The sequence below is a fragment of the Salmo salar genome, chromosome ssa03 (genome assembly GCF_905237065.1).
Source record: "Salmo salar chromosome ssa03, Ssal_v3.1, whole genome shotgun sequence".
Taxonomy (NCBI): Eukaryota; Metazoa; Chordata; class Actinopteri; order Salmoniformes; family Salmonidae; genus Salmo; species Salmo salar.
The window spans coordinates 94,100,321-94,117,583 of record NC_059444.1 but is presented as its reverse complement, the minus strand read 5'-3'; the positions used below and the strand labels follow the sequence as shown (position 1 = coordinate 94,117,583).

At 42.6% G+C, this 17,263-nt stretch overlaps 1 protein-coding gene and 1 long non-coding RNA gene across 3 annotated transcripts in view; one reads left to right on the top strand and one right to left on the bottom strand.

The window, feature by feature from the left end:
• Nucleotides 1-2,502, top strand: part of LOC106594630 (WD repeat domain phosphoinositide-interacting protein 1) — a 59,993-nt gene extending 57,491 nt beyond the window's left edge. For both annotated transcript variants that reach the window (XM_045715847.1, XM_045715848.1), the window contains exon 14: nt 1,012-2,502. In XM_045715847.1, the coding sequence (XP_045571803.1) occupies nt 1,012-1,062 (51 nt within the window). In that variant the 3' untranslated portion in view covers nt 1,063-2,502. The remainder of the gene's footprint in view (nt 1-1,011) is intronic.
• An 11,600-nt stretch (nt 2,503-14,102) lies between these two features.
• LOC106601763 (uncharacterized) lies at nt 14,103-17,147 on the bottom strand. Its single transcript, XR_001328087.2, has 3 exons — nt 16,499-17,147; nt 14,797-14,884; nt 14,103-14,500 (listed from the first exon to the last, which is right to left on the bottom strand). It is a non-coding gene; the product is annotated as an uncharacterized lncRNA (long non-coding RNA).
• Nucleotides 17,148-17,263: the final 116 nt, after the last annotated feature.

Genomic DNA, 17,263 nt, shown 5'->3' with positions numbered 1-17,263 from the left:
TAATAGTACATGGACAGGTTGCCGAGGAGAGGTTGTAATAGTACATGGACAGGCTGGGGGTTGCCAAGGAGAGGTTGTAATAGTACATGGACAGGCTGGGGGTTGCCGAGGAGAGGTTGTAATAGTACATGGACAGGCTGGGGGTTGCCGAGGAGAGGTTGTAATAGTACATGGACAGGCTGGGGGTTGCCGAGGAGAGGTTGTAATAGTACATGGACAGGTTGCCGAGGAGAGGTTGTAATAGTACATGGACAGGCTGGGGGTTGCCGAGGAGAGGTTGTAATAGTACATGGACAGGTTGCCGAGGAGAGGTTGTAATAGTACATGGACAGGTTGCCGAGGAGAGGTTGGGAAAAAGCTGCCTATGTAATGCCCTACTAGTTTATATGTCCTATTGAAATGAAGGTCAACCTGTAGTTCTGTCACATTCTCTGAGAAGGGAAGCCGTGATACATATCCACGTGACCATACTACAATAATGATGTTGTTTTTAAACTTCTTGGCATGACTGTGTGTTTTAGAACGAATAACGAAGTCTATTTGTACACCGCTGTCTAGTCTGTCCCATGTGTCTGGTCCTAGAAAAACGTTATCTAAGAGCATTAATCACAGGATTTATCTTAGTTAGTGGAGTGTTTTCTAAAACATTTTTCCCCTTGATGTTGATATTGGTAAAGGTGGACGTGTTATCTTTAGTCTGTCTCTCAGGGTCGGGGTCAATTCCATTTCAATTCAGTCAGTTCAGGAATTACATTGAATTGACTGAGGTTCGCGTCCCAAATGTCACCCTATTCCCTATATAGTGCACTACTTTTGACCCTGGTAGTTCACCATATAGGAAATAGGGCTCTGGTTTAAAAGTAGTGCACTACAGGGAATAGGATACCATTTGGGACGTAGCCTGAAATGACATGGAAGGAACCTTAACCCTGTTGTCTCTATTATAACAAGACTATGACCAAAACCATTCAACCTGACCCCTGACCCCGGTCTGTTTTGGTGTTTTGGTAGATAAATTGGTGCCGCGACGGAACTCGAGGTGGCCAGGGGCGTCGTCTGTGAGGGTAGAACGAAGGAAGGAAGGACAGGAGGACAGACAGGCGGGCGGGCGGACAGACAGACAGACAGGTGTCTGTTGTACACGTTAGAACACACTAACACCTGGTCTGGAACCACAGGACTTCCAGGAGAGCCGTTACATGACCCAGGACAAAATAAACGAGAGGGAAAAAAGACTCTCATTTTAGGGTGCCAAGTTATTTTTTGAATGAAGTGATTAAAAAAATAATAATAATTATTATGATTTCTAATTGGGGGGGGGGGGCAGGACTGGGTGTTTGTTTACCCGGTGTGTTGGGGTGTGTTACAGTCCTGGGTCAAATATATAATGTCAAACGCTTTCAAATACCACTATGTCATAAAAGGCACCCTATTTCCTAAATAGTGTACTACTTTTGACTGGGACCATAGGGCTCTAATCCCTATTTAGTGCACTACTTTTGACCAGGCCCATAGGGCTCTGATCAAATGTAATGCACTATATAGGGAATATAGTGCAATTTGGTACACAGTCCAGGGCTGTGCTTAGTTTAGTTCAGTGGTTCCCAACCCATGGGTACTAGGAGAGGGTACTAGAGGGGGTACTAGAGAAGACTCATGAGACCATAGGCCTACTGGTCAAAATGCACATGAGGGGGTACTTCAGGGGTACTCTGGGCAGAGCGAAATTTAGTTGGTGGTACACTAACCGGGAAAAAAAATGTTGGGAACCACTGGTTTAGTGTTTCCTGTATAATGGAACCAATGAAACCGATTTGAGTATTCCCAAGAGGACAAACTCCAAACTAAATCAAGGTCACAAAGGCTCCGTCCCAGATGGCACCTTGGAAGAGCAGTGGATGTACCAGAGACCATGTGATCTGTCTCTGGGGTGTTAAGACTCTACTGTACCAGAGACCATGTGATCTGTCTCTGGGGTGTTAAGACTCTACTGTACCAGAGACCATGTGATCTGTCTCTGGGGTGTTAAGACTCTACTGTACCAGAGACCATGTGATCTGTCTCTGGGGTGTTAAGACTCTACTGTACCAGGTGCATGACTGACATGTCGCAAATATAACCACGGTTTTTAGAGCTACAAAAAATATTTTATAATAGAATAATTCAATTGTTTAATTATACCATCATCATAACTTTGTATTATGTTTGTTATTATTTTTATTATTATTAACATTCTGGTATTTAATCGTAAAGGAGATTAACAGTTTTTATTATGATGTTTATTTTGCTTTAATTCTATGTATTTGGATGTATTGATACTTATTAAATGTTTACATGTACCCGTATTGGACACGATCCAGCAGGTCGTTTTGTATGTACGTCCCGATGATATCATTTGTAAAAGTGCGAAGTTTTGCGGATTGCACAAGACCAAAAAAGAAACTACACAGAAACAAACAAATAAAGAAGTAGACTGAAGTAGGAATGGAATTATGCAAATCACCTGACTTGTTGAGTGGTTATTTATCTTTAATAAGGAAGGGAGGGAGGGAGGGAGGAAAGGGAGGGAGGGAGGAAAGGGAGGGAGGGAGGGAGGGAGGAAAGGGAGGGGGAGGGAGGGAGTAGGGAGGGAGGGAGTGGGAGGGGGAGGGAGGGAGTAGGGAGGGAGGGAGTGGAAAGGGAGGGGAGAGAGGGGAGGAGAGGAGAGGAGAGGAGAGGGAAGGGAGGGGAGGAAGGAAGGAAGGAATGTTGTGGACAGATGTTATATTATTAGGCCACTGAGTCCACACACAGCCTTGGATGTAGTAGCCAATCGATCCTTGTATAGAATTTGCCACAGAACTAAGATCAGCTTACCCAAACCTTAACCATTAGAGGGACAAACATGACCTTTAATCAGCATCTATGGTCATCTAAGGCTGTGTTTACACAGGCAGCCAAATTCAGATTTTTTTTAAACTAATTTGTATTTTGATCAATCACATCGGATCTTTTCAGAACAGATATTTTCAGAGCTTATCTGATTGGTCAAAAGGCCAATTAGTGACAGAAAAATATCAGAATTGAGCTATGTAGAAAAGGCCTTCATATTTAGTCTTTCTGTAACTCCCAATCACGGCCAGTTGTGATACAGCCTGGAATCAAACCAGGGTCTGTAGTGACGCCTCTAGCACTGAGATGCAGTGCCTTAGACTGCTGCGCCACTCGGGAGTAGCAGTGTGTGGTTGATGGTGGTGAGGTGACAGGCCAATTAAGACAGCATCCATACTGCTCTAGCCGGCAGCCTTGTAGTGATTTCAAATCCTTAAGAGTCAGTTGATGCATCTATCTAAGTAACATAATTAAAAAATACCCATCACAATCCGTCAGTTTAAACTTCAGATATCAGTTGTTGTTTTTTGCAGGGGCTGCGTCTCAGTCCATCACATCAGCCTATGACGACCTTCCGCATCTGCAGTGGAAGGTGGCTGAGCTACAACGGTGTCGGTAAGACCATGAGACATCCCCAAAATCGGTCATCTCACAAAAACATCTGTAGCTTCCAAACTAATACGACCCCACTATGGAAAGGGGAGACTCTCCCAAACATGATGGTGTTCTCCGTTTGACTCTACGACCCCCACAAGTGTCACGGGACTTGTCTGAAAGTAAACACATAGAAGAAAGGAGGAAGTTTGGTGCCAACAAAAATAAGGGGTTAAATATGTGTAAAAAAATAAAACACAAAAATATTATGAGGGATTAAGGACAAAATCCTGGAATCCTCCAACCAGGATTTCTAGAAAACCTGTGAATTTGGGTCAAATTACTGGAATTTTGCAACCCGATAAGGCTAGGCCTTAGGTTAATAATGACCTGACTGTTGACTCATCAGTGTTGCACTGCACATGCCACTGAGTCTGTTGAGAGAGAGAAGAGCGAGAAAGAGAAAGAGAGGAACAGAGAGAGAGTCAGGGAGTGAGAGAGAGGGAAAGAGTGAAAGAGCGAGAGGAATAGAGAGAGACTGTTGACTCATTAGTGTTACACGTGCCTCACACGAGCCACTGCCTCTTGCTCCTAAATAGTCCAGAGAGAGAGAGAGAAGGGAGAGAGAGACTGTAGACTACTTTATCACTGACCTCAACACAGAGACTCACAGAGCGTTCACAGTCAGCCCATTGACACCCTTATCAGATCAAAGCAAAATCAGTCTACTTGAACAGAGCAATACTCAATCATGAGGCATCAAAGACAAAGGAACTGAATAATATTAAGAAATGCTATAGATGGAAGGAAAGTAGTGTGGAAACCTACCAAAAAAACAATTAGGGAACAGCAAATTCAATCCCTTTTAGACAACTTCCTGGACAAAACGTTCCACTGTAATAGTGAAGGTGTAAACTTAGCAGTAGAAAACCTAAACAATATATATGACCTCTCAGCTTCCCTACTGAATCTAAAAATGTCAAGCTAACAACATAAGAAAGAAATTGAGAAACCTATCTAACCAAAAACATAGAGACCCAGAAAACCTGAGCTTACGCCTTGACTATGGTGAATCACTAAAACAATTCATAAACACACTATGGAAAAAGAAGGAACAGCACGTCAGAAACCAACTCAATGTAACTGAAGAATTCATAGAATCCAAACGCTTCTGGGAAAATGGGAAAACACTAAACAACCAACACAAAGAGTTATCTATCCAAAATGGAGATGTATAAACCACTTCTCCAATCTTTTTGGCTCTATAACAAAGAACAAACAGCAAAAACATATACAGTTGAAGTCAGAAGTTTACATACACCTTAGCCAAATACATTTAAACTCAATTTTTCACAATTCCTGACATTTAATTCTATAAAGAATTCCCTGTTTTAGGTCAGTTAGGATCACCACTTTATTTTAAGAATGTGAAATGTCAGAATAATAGTTGAGAGTTATTTCAGCTTTTATTTCTTTCATCACATTCCCAGTGGGTCAGAAGTTTACATACACTCAATTAGTATTTCGTAGCGTTGCCTTTAAATTGTTTAACTTGGGTCAAACATTTCGGGTAGCCTTCCACAAGCTTCCCACAATAAGTTGGGTGAATTTTGGCTCCTGACAGAGCTGGTGTAACTGAGTCAGATTTGTAGGCCTCCTTGCTCGCCCACGCTTTTTCAGTTCTGCCCACAAATTTTCTATAGGATTGAGGTCAGGGCTTTGTGATGGCCACTCCAATACCTTGACTTTGTTGTCCTTAAGCTATTTTGCTACAACTTTGGAAGTATGCTTGGGGTCATTGTCCGTTTGGAAGACCCATTTGCGACCAAGCTTTAATTTCCTGACTAATGTTTTGAGATGTTGCTTCAATATATCCACATAATTTTCCTGCCTCATGTTGCCATCTATTTTGTGAAGTGCACCAGTCCCTCCTGCAGCAAAGCATCCCCACATCATGATGCTGCCACCTCCGTGCTTCACGGTTGGGATGGTGTTCTTCGGCTTGCAAGCGTTCCCTTTTTCCTCCAAACATAATGATGGTCATTATGGCCAAACAGTTCTATTTTTGTTTCATCAGACCAGAGGACATTTCTCCAAAAAGTTCGATCTTTGTCCCCATGTGCAGTTTCAAACCGTAGTCTGGCTTTTTAATGGCGGTTTTGGAGCAGTGGCTTCTTCCTTGCTGAGCGGCCTTTCAGGTTATGTTGATATAGGACTCGTTTTACTGTGGATATAGATACTTTTGTACCTGTTTCCTCCAGCATCTTCACAAGGTCCTTTGCTGTTGTTCTGGGATTGATTTGCACTTTTCGCACCAAAGTACGTTAATCTCTAGGACACAGAACGCATCTCCTTCCTGAGTGGTATGACGGCTGCGTGGTCCCATGGTGTTTATACTTGTGTACTATTGTTTGTACAGATGAACATGGTACCTTCAGGCGTTTGGAAATTGCTCCCAAGGATGAACCAGACTTGTGGAGGTCTACAATGTTTTTCTGAGGTCTTGGCTGATTTCTTTTGATTTTCCCATGATGTCAAGCAAAGAGGCACTGAGTTTGATGGTAGGCCTTGAAATACATCCACAGGTACACCTCCAATTGACTGAAATTATGTCAATAAGCCTATCAGAAGCTTCTAAAGCCATGACATCATTTTCTGGAATTTTCCAAGCTGTTTAAAGGCACAGTCAACTTAGTGTATGTAAACTTCTGACCCACTGAAATTGTGATACAGTGAATTATAAGTGAAATAATCTGTCTGTAAACAATTGTTGGAAAAATGACTTGTGTCATGCACAAAGTAGATGTCCTAACCGACTTGCCAAAACTATAGTTTGTTAACAAGAAATCAAAACAAGAAACCAAAACAAAGGCAAAGTCTTCTCATGCTTTGTTGATTTCAAAAAAGCTTTTGACCCAATTTGGCATGAGGGTCTGCTATACAAATTGATGGAAAGTGGTGTTGGGGGAAAAATATACGACATAATAAAATCCACAAACAACAAGTGTGCGGTAAAAATTTGGAAAAAACACACATTTCTTTCCACAGTGCTGGGGGTTGAGACAGGGATGCAACTTGAGCCCCACCCTCTTGAACATATGTATCAATGAATTGGCGAGGACACTAGAACAGTCTGCTAATTAAATCAAATGTTATTTGTCACATGCGCCGAATACAACAGGTGTTGACCTTACAGTGAAATGCTTACTTACAAGCCCTTAACCAACAATGCAGTTTTATGAAAATACCTAAAAATGTAAGAGATAAAAATAACAAATAATTAAAGAGCAGCAGTAAAATAACAATAGTGGGGCTATATACAGGGGGTACCGGTACAGAGTTAATGTGTGGGGGTACTGGTATTGAGGTAATATGTACATGTAGGTAGAGTTATTAAAGTGACTATACATAGATAATAACAGAGAGTAGCAGCAGCATAGAAGGGGGGGCAATGCAAATAGTCTGGGTAGCCATTTTATTAGACATTCAGGAGTCTTATGGCTTTGGGATAGAAGCTGTTTAGAAGTGTCTTGGACCTAGACTTGGTGCTCCGATACCGCTTTGCCGTGCGGTAGCAGAGAGAACAGTCTATGACTAAGGTTGCTGGAGTCTTTGACAATTTTTAGGGCCTTCCTCTGACACCGCCTGGTATAGAAGTCCTGGATGGCAGGAAGCTTGGCCCCGGTGATGTACTGGGCTGTACGCACTACCCTCTGCAGTACCTTGCGGTTGCAGGCCTAGCAGTTGCCATACCAGGCAGTGATGCAAACCGTCAGGATGCTCTCGATGGTGCAGCTGTAAAACCTTTTGAGGATCTAAGGACCCATGCCAAATCATTTCAGTCTCCTGAGGGAAATAGGTTTTGTCGTGCTCTCTTCACGACTGTCGTGGTGTGCTTGGACCATGTTAGTTTGTTGGTGATGTGGACACCAAGGAACTTGAAGCTCTCAACCTGCTCCACTACAGCCCGGTCGATGAGAATGGGGGCGTGCTCGGTCTTCCTTTTCCTGTTGTCCACAATCATCTCCTTTGTCTTGATCACGTTGAGGGAGAGGTTGTTGTCCCTGCACCACACGGTCAGGTCTCTGACCTCCTCCCTATAGGCTGTCTCATCGTTGTCGGTGACACTGTTGTGTCATCTGCAAACTTAATGATGGTGTTGGAGTCGTGCCTGGCCGTGCAGTCATGAACAGGGAGTACAGGAGGGGACTGAGCACGCACCCCTGAGGGGCCCCCGTGTTGAGGATCAGCGTGGCAGATGTGTTGTTACCTACCCTCACCACCTGGGGGCGGCCCGTCAGGAAGTCCAGGATCCAGTTCCAGAGGGAGGTGTTTAGCTTAGTCCTTAGCTTAGTGGTCCTTAGCTTAGTGATGAGCTTTGAGGGCACTATGGTGTTGAACGCTGAGCTGTAGTCAATGAATAGCTTTCTCACATAGGTGTTCCTATGCTGCACCCGGCCTTGTAAAAGGCCCCGGTGCACAACTGAGCAAGAGGACAAGTACATTAGTGTGTCTAGTTTGAGAAACAGATGCCTCACAAGTCCTCAACTGGCAACTTCTGTAAATAGTACCCGCAAAACACCAGTCTCAAAGTCAACAGTGAAGCGGTGACTCCGGGATGCTGGCCTTATACGCAGAGTTGCAAAGAAAAAGCCATATCTCAGACTGGCCAATAAAGCGAAAAGATTAAGATGGGGAAAAAGAACACAGACACTGGACAGAGGAACTCTGCCTGGAAGGCCAGCATCCCGGAGTCGCCGCTTCACTGTTGACGTTGAGACTGGTGTTTTGCGGGTACTATTTACTGAAGTACCCAACATACCAATCAATTATAGAACCCATTGCCCTTTATGGTTGTGAGGTCTGGGGTCTGCTCACCAACCAAGACTTCACAAAATGGGACAAACACCAAATTGAGACTCTGCATGCAGAATTCTGCAAAAATATCTCAGTGTACAACGTAAAACACCAAATAAACATGTAGAGCAGAATTAGGCCGATACCCGCTAACTTTCTAAATCCAGAAAAGAGAAGTTAAATTCTATAATCACCTAAAAGGAAGTGATTCCCAAACCTTTCATAACAAATCCATCACCTACAGAGAGATGAACCTGGAGAAGTCCTCTAAGCAAGCTGGTCCTGGGGCTCTGTTCACAAACACAAACACACCCCACAGAGCCCCAGGACAGCAGCACAATTACACCCAACCAAATTATGAGAAAACAAAAAGATAATTACTTGACACATTGGAAAGAATTAACAAATTAACACTAGAATGTTATTTTCCCTAAACAGCGTGTAAACAGTGGCTGAATGGCTGATCACTGTGACTGACCCAAAATTAAGGAAATCTTTGACTATGTACAGACTCAGTGAGTATAGCCTTGCTATTGAGAAAGGCTGCCGTAGGCAGACCTGGCTCTCAAGAGAGGACAGGCTATGTGCACACTGCCCACAAAATGAGGTGGAAACTGAGCTGCACTTCCTAACCTCCTGCCAAATGTATGACCATATTAGAGACACATATTTCCCTCAGATTACACAGATCCACAAATAATTTGAAAACAAATCCAATTTTGATAAACTCCCATATCTATTGGGTGAAATACCACAGTGTGCCATCACAGCAGCAAGATTTGTGACCTGTTGCCACAAGAAAAGGGCAACCAGTGCTGAACAAACACCATTGTAAATATAACCCATATTGATGTTTACAACACTGTATATAGACATAATATGACATTTTAAATATCTCTATTCCTTCTTTTTTTTGTTATTTCACTTTTGTTTATTATCTATTAACTTGCTTTGGCAAAGTAAACATATGTTTCCCATGCCAATAAAGCCCCTTAAATTGAAATTGAAATTGAATTGAGAGAGAGAGAGATAGAGAGAGAGAGCAAGAAAGATTTCACTCCAAGTAATAATGCTTTGGCTTGTGCACACTAATTGGACCTTCTCTGTCAAACCTGCACACCTAATCTTATCAGTCAGACCTGAAGATTGTGTCTCAAAAATAATACAATGCACATGCCTGTCCTGGTCCTGACAGTGGGTCAAAGAGAACTGACGAACGAATTAACAGACGTTGTGGGTTTCATAGCTCCGGTCCACAACGTTACATACAGCAAGCCACACACATAACTCCCTGGACCAGAGCTAGGGCTTTCAATATGAACACACGTAACTCCCTGGACCACAGCTAGGGCTTTCAATATGAACACACGTAACTCCCTGGACCAGAGCTATGGCTTTCAATATGAACACACGTAACTCCCTGGACCACAGCTAGGGCTTTCAATATGAACACACGTAACTCCCTGGACCACAGCTAGGGCTTTCAATATGAACACACGTAACTCCCTGGACCACAGCTAGGGCTTTCAATATGAACACACTTAACTCCCTGGACCACAGCTAGGGCTTTCAATATGAACACACGTAACTCCATGGACCAGAGCTATGGCTTTCAATTTGAACACAGATTTATAGAACAAAAGTTACTGGGTCATGATCAATAAAAAAATTCTAAAAAATAGCGGAATTGTTTAAATATTGCAACGATCTGAAATTTCATCAGCTTGAATGAGATGATCACTTGGCTGTATGAGAGATAGGGCTCCAGGAGAAGAGCTTGAGCTACATCTGTATCACAATGGCCGCTCCCCATTGATTATCTCTGGCTGATAGATGATTGCCAAGAGAACACAGTCCATTACCAGATGATATCTCTGAAGGTTGCTGTTCTGCTCATTCTACCACCATCTCTACCTTCCCCTCTCAGAGTAAACACAGACTCAACCATGGCAAAACCAACACAGAAATCAACGTCTGTATCAAGCGTAGGAGTCGTAGAGCTGATCTAGGATCAGGTCCCACCTGTCCATGTAATCTAAAAGGACCAGTATTCAGTTATAGAGCTGGTCTAGGATCAGGTCCCACCTGTCCATGTAATCTAAAAGGACCAGTATTCAGTTATAGAGCTGGTCTAGGATCAGGTCCCCCCTGTCCATGTAATCTAAAAGGACCAGTATTCAGTCATAGAGCTGGTCTAGGATCAGGTCCCCCCTGTCCATGTAATCTAAAAGGACCAGTATTCAGTCATAGAGCTGGTCTAGGATCAGGTCCCCCCTGTCCATGTAATCTAAAAGGACCAGTATTCAGTTATAGAGCTGGTCTAGGATCAGGTCCCCCCTGTCCATGTAATCTAAAAGGACCAGTATTCAGTCATAGAGCTGGTCTAGGATCAGGTCCCCCCTGTCCATGTAATCTAAAAGGACCAGTATTCAGTCATAGTGCTGGTCTAGGATCAGGTCCCACCTGTCCATGTAATCTAAAAGGACCAGTATTCAGTCATAGAGCTGGTCTAGGATCAGGTCCCCCCTGTCCATGTAATCTAAAAGGACCAGTATTCAGTCATAGAGCTGGTCTAGGATCAGGTCCCCCCTGTCCATGTAATCTAAAAGGACCAGTATTCAGTTATAGTGCTGGTCTAGGATCAGGTCCCCCCTGTCCATGTAATCTAAAAGGACCAGTATTCAGTCATAGAGCTGGTCTAGGATCAGGTCCCCCTGTCCATGTAATCTAAAAGGACCAGTATTCAGTCATAGAGCTGGTCTAGGATCAGGTCCCCCCTGTCCATGTAATCTAAAAGGACCAGTATTCAGTCATAGAGCTGGTCTAGGATCAGGTCCCACCTGTCCATGTAATCTAAAAGGACCAGTATTCAGTCATAGAGCTGGTCTAGGATCAGGTCCCCCCTGTCCATGTAATCTAAAAGGACCAGTATTCAGTCATAGTGCTGGTCTAGGATCAGGTCCCACCTGTCCATGTAATCTAAAAGGACCAGTATTCAGTCATAGAGCTGGTCTAGGATCAGGTCCCCCCGTCCATGTAATCTAAAAGAACAGTATTCAGTCATAGAGCTGGTCTAGGATCAGGTCCCCCCCGTCCATGTAATCTAAAAGGACCAGTATTCAGTCATAGAGCTGGTCTAGGATCAGGTCCCCCCTGTCCATGTAATCTAAAAGGACCAGTATTCAGTCATAGAGCTGGTCTAGGATCAGGTCCCCCTGTCCATGTAATCTAAAAGGACCAGTATTCAGTCATAGAGCTGGTCTAGGATCAGGTCCCCCCTGTCCATGTAATCTAAAAGGACCAGTATTCAGTCATAGAGCTGGTCTAGGATCAGGTCCCCCCTGTCCATGTAATCTAAAAGGACCAGTATTCAGTTATAGTGCTGGTCTAGGATCAGGTCCCCCCCGTCCATGTAATCTAAAAGGACCAGTATTCAGTCATAGAGCTGGTCTAGGATCAGGTCCCCCCCGTCCATGTAATCTAAAAGGACCAGTATTCAGTCATAGAGCTGGTCTAGGATCAGGTCCCACCTGTCCATGTAATCTAAAAGGGGCAGTAGGAGTAGGAGTGCTGGTCTAGGATCAGGTCCCCCTGTCCATGTAATCTCATGCATTATGATCTCAAAACTGATCTTAGATCAACACTCCTACTCTGAGATGCCTGATACATACAGCCCAGATACTCACTAATAAATGACGTAGTAAAATGGTAATTAGTTACACAGTAATAACCTATTACATTTACATTACATTTTAGTCATTTAGCAGACGCTCTTATCCAGAGCGACTTACAGTAGTGAATGCATACATTTCATTTCATGCATTTTTTATTTTTTGAAATGTATTTTTTTGTACTGGCATCCCGTGGGAATCGAACCCACAACCCTGGCGTTGCACACACCATGAATCATGTGTTTGTTTCTTTGGGATTCATTAAAACAAGCATCACTAGGGATGATTTGATACAGTACAGTGCAGTGCAGTGTGGCTGGTTAGTTTCTTTGGGATTCATTAAAACAAGCATCACTAGGGATGATTTGATACAGTACAGTGCAGTGCAGTGTGGCTGGTTAGTTTCTTTGGGATTCATTAAAACAAGCATCACTAGGGATGATTTGATACAGTACAGTGCAGTGCAGTGTGGCTGGTTAGTTTCTTTGGGATTCATTAAAACAAGCATCACTAGGGATGATTTGATACAGTACAGTGCAGTGCAGTGTGGCTGGTTAGTTTCTTTGAGATTCATTAAAACAAGCATCACTAGGGATGATTTGATACAGTACAGTGCAGTGCAGTGTGGCTGGTTAGTTTCTTTGGGATTCATTAAAACAAGCATCACTAGGGATGATTTGATACAGTACAGTGCAGTGCAGTGTGGCTGGTTAGTTTCTTTGGGATTCATTAAAACAAGCATCACTAGGGATGATTTGATACAGTACAGTGCAGTGCAGTGTGGCTGGTTAGTTTCTTTGGGATTCATTAAAACAAGCATCACTAGGGATGATTTGATACAGTGCAGTGCAGTGTGGCTGGTTAGTTTCTTTGAGATTCATTAAAACAAGCATCACTAGGGATGATTTGATACAGTACAGTGCAGTGCAGTGTGGCTGGTTAGTTTCTTTGGGATTCGTGTCTTGAAGTCATTCTTTGAAGTAAGTTGCTACCACATAACGTCCTGTAATACCGGAAGAGGAAACAGTACAAAACTGCTTAAACATGGGGGCAACGGGACTTCGCTAGTTTATTCCTTCCTGCTCGCTCCACATCCTTAGTGTCAACCTCGATAATAGAAACACACTGCTCAAAAAAATAACACTAGAGCTAACATAATCACTGGAGTGACTCTAATGCTGCTATGGAAGAAAAAAGCTATTGGATGCCCAGGTACAGGGTTAAAAGTAGCCTTGGGCGCCCAGGCGTTTTCTACCGAAGGTGGGGGGAAGGCCTGGGACAGTGGCTAGGTTAAAGGTAGAGCCAGCAATATGACGTACACTGTTAAAAGGACGTGTTTTGTAACACCAAAACACCAACTTGAAGAAGACCAAACCTTAACTTTGCTGGAGTATTGAAACACATCATACTGAGATGTTCTGAAACATGACACAGTGTTGTAACACCAACATCAAGTGTTGCGTAACACCTTCCCACTGACAGGGAGGACTACTGGAAAAGGTTGAAAACACTATTATGGTGTTTCAAGATTTGTTTAGTGCAGAATTAGATCCCTGAAAACACAGCATGGTAGAAACACAACATGACAACAACATGGAAGCAACACAACATGGCAACATCACAACATAACATGGTAACAGCACAAAACACGATACAAACATTGGGCACAGACAACAGCACAAAGGGCAAGAAGGTAGAGACAACAATACATCACGCAATGCAGCCCCAACTGTCAGTAAGTGTCCATGACTGAGTCTTTAAATTAAGAGATGTTTGAGTGGTTTTTGCAGCTCCTTCCAGTCGCTAGCTCTCTAAAAAATGTCTAAACACTTTCATGGTGTTTCCTGTCTTGTGTTTCCTGTCTAGTGTTAGATACCTTCTTCTGGGGGATTTTAGTTGATTAGTGTATCTGATTATTTGCCCGTTTAAATCCCTTTTGACAGGTATTGTTGAGCACAGTGCTCAATCCACCAACAGTAACTGGAGGTTTCACAGCATCGCAGGACAGTGTATTTACATGTACCATTAAAATGTGGAAATGTGGGAAAGGGTGATCTCATCATCAAACGTTGTCCCTTCCTCATGATCCTAACACCTCATGATACAAGCTGCTTAATACTCATACATTTTTATTTATTCAAACATGCAAACATAAAGTCTAAACATTTTTGAATTACCCACAATCCTCTAAAAACAGAACCACATGGCCAGAAAGGAAGTACAAGGAGTTTAAAACCATACTTCCAATTAGTGTAAGGCCCAACGCTGGAGATGATAAGCAGGTACAGGGAGTGAACCATTTAATACAGACGGACATGCAACGGAACAGGCACAGCGTCTAGACATAAACGCGACACGTCAAACAATGCTACTACAGGGATCAACACAGAGGAGCAGACATATATGCAGGGGCAATCAACAAAGTGAGGGATTCCAGGTGAGTCCAATGAGCGCAGCTGCGCGTAATGATGGTAACAGGTGCGTATGATGACGGGTAGCCTGGATCCCTGGGAGGGGGAGCAGGCGTGACAATTAGTTCAATCACAAAATGTTCTCCATTTTTGGTTATCCTCATATAAAATATACTTACATTTTGAGAAACATATTAAGTTGGATTTATTCTAAAAACGAATGTTGGTCAAATGAAATGTAAAAAAATCATTGAAATGACTTGCATTCATTTTTATAAAGTACATGTTGGTTATTTATTGAGTCAATTTCAATTCACCACAGAAACGTTTTTTAAAAGTGTGGCTGTGTGGTTGATTGTGTAAAATTCCGAGGAAATTTCAATGAAATGTACCATCTTACTGCCCCAGAAGTGGTGGGTCCAATTTCCGCTTCTGCTTGTCCCAGTTTCACTCCTTTTCTGTCTCCTGTTTCTAGTCGGTCTAAATAAAGCAATGAAAAAATGTGGAATTCCATAAACAATATTGTCCATAGGCCCTTATCAACAATCAATATTTAGGATATAATCCATTTGGATTTGTTAACCATGTGATCGTATAAGAGACACAGGTGTTTTGATGCTGCCTTTTACATACACGGAAAACCCCTAAACGTCTTTTCACAACACTCTCTTAAAAACACCAATATTCAGATTAAATAACCACTTTGGGGTGTTTAAGACTAGTCAGAGCACGTAAATTCTGTTTGACAACAGTTTCAGTGTATCATAACACTTACATTGGGTTTACATTCAAACACCCTCCAAACAACAGGGCCCGTATGCACAAAGCGTCACAAAGTGCTGAGAATAGAGACATTTTACTCTTATGGTTAAAAAAAGCTATGCATGAAGCCTCTTTAGTCATGACTCCACTATAGTCAGCAGATATTTAGGACTCCTCATGAGCTGTCCTAACCAGTTAAGAGTTACCAGCAGGTATCTGGATAATAACCTCATGAGCTGTCCTAACCAGTTAAGAGTTACCAGCAGGTGTCTTGATAATAAAAACAATGCAGCGAGTCAGTGGTCCCTGCGCCCCATTGCAATTGCTTTGAAGTGTTTAAAAACACTGTTTTGATATTTCTGTTGTAATATTGTCAGGCGTGTGCGTACTGGTGGTGAAGTCAGGTGCAGGAGAGCAGAGAATTGTGAACAGGCGCACACTTTATTACGGCAGGAGAGATATACAGATGGACGCAGCTGCGTCAAAAACCTCCTCTAGCCAACAAGGCAAAGTGTATAGCGCGCACAAATGTCACGCAACATAAATGTATAACAATAAGCTTCGTGAAAACACACGGAAAATAACAAACGCTTAGCCCAGTGCGTAAAACACAAATAATTTCACACAAAGACATGAGGGGGGAACAGAGGAATAAATACAATTAGTGTGATTGGGGAATGCAAACCAGGTGTGAATGGAACAAGACAAAACCAATGGATAATTGAAGAATGGAGCGGCGATGGCTAGAAAGCCGGGGACGTCGACAGCCGCCCGAACAAGGAGAGGAGCCAACTTCGGCGGAAGTCGTGACAAATATGATCAATCCATAAATCATCAAGACCTACATGCTACAATAGTCTTTATCTTTTGCGCTTTTGACAATTATTTTACGAGGCCTATTTCACAGACATGCCTAAATATATACTCACAATCACGAGGCTAATAAAGAAACACGTTTTTCTTTCTTTCTTTAGTTACCTACATCATGTTATTTCAATGTATCCCTTTGGAGCGCAACATCACCTTGTTAAAAAAAAGATGTCTAAATTGAAGACATCTTATGTAACATTTGATTGTGTTCGATTAAAATTATAGGCCTTTCAAACGTTGTATGCAACATTATCGGCAAGTGACTTAATTGATGCCTACTGTATCAAAAGCGATTTAGAGTTGTTAAACCGGTGAGAGACGACTGTGTTGACATAACGGTATAATCAAAAAACAATCAGAATTGTTGAAAAAAACAAAAAGGTTATGCATCCCAACATATTAGGCAATAAATAAGAGTAGACAAAGTGATCTTGTCAGGCGAAAATTATATCAAAGTTTTACCATTACAACATTTGATGTACAGTCACATTCACTGTCCTTGTCTGAAGCGTGCTGTAGAGTTAACAGCTGGCGATGCCTCATTACGATTGGTTATTCCCCATCATTTGCAACAATGTCAATGAGCGTCTTCACTATCTGTCCTTTGCGGTACCTCAAACTGTCGTGATTACCAGCGGAGATCAACTTTTATAAATTGATTTTGGCTCAGAGTTTGTCTAGGCAGTGTCTTAACGTCATCCTTAAACCTACTATGAGCTGGGAGTTTGGTGTTGTCGTAAAACAGGTTTAACGAGATTCCTAGGACGTTGAGATTCTTTGTAGATCGGGTACCAGACCTTAGGTTACATGCACTATTTTTCCAGGATTCATTACCCAATCATTGTGTTTAGAGTATTTATATTGTAGATGTACAAAGTGAAAGCATACTATAGTGGGTGAATTTCCGCAACAACTAAGAGCGTTGAAGCGCGAGGGTTAACTTCTCCGCTGTTTTGGTCGCATAGCTACCACGCTATGGGGGATGAAGCCAACCCGTGCAGATGCTGTGTAACGGTGTGATTGTGAAGTCTTGCATGTTGTTCATCGCAATATCAGCGGTGCTGCTGGTGCAACATCATTTCCCCTGACTACGTAGGGCGAGGGAGGTAATGGTTAGGTCACATTTTTTCAGAGGATGTATTTTAAAAAGTATACATTCTATAAACATGTAACAAGACTGGGTCAACAAAAGAGTACATAGACACAGAATGTCTATGTCCTCCCTGG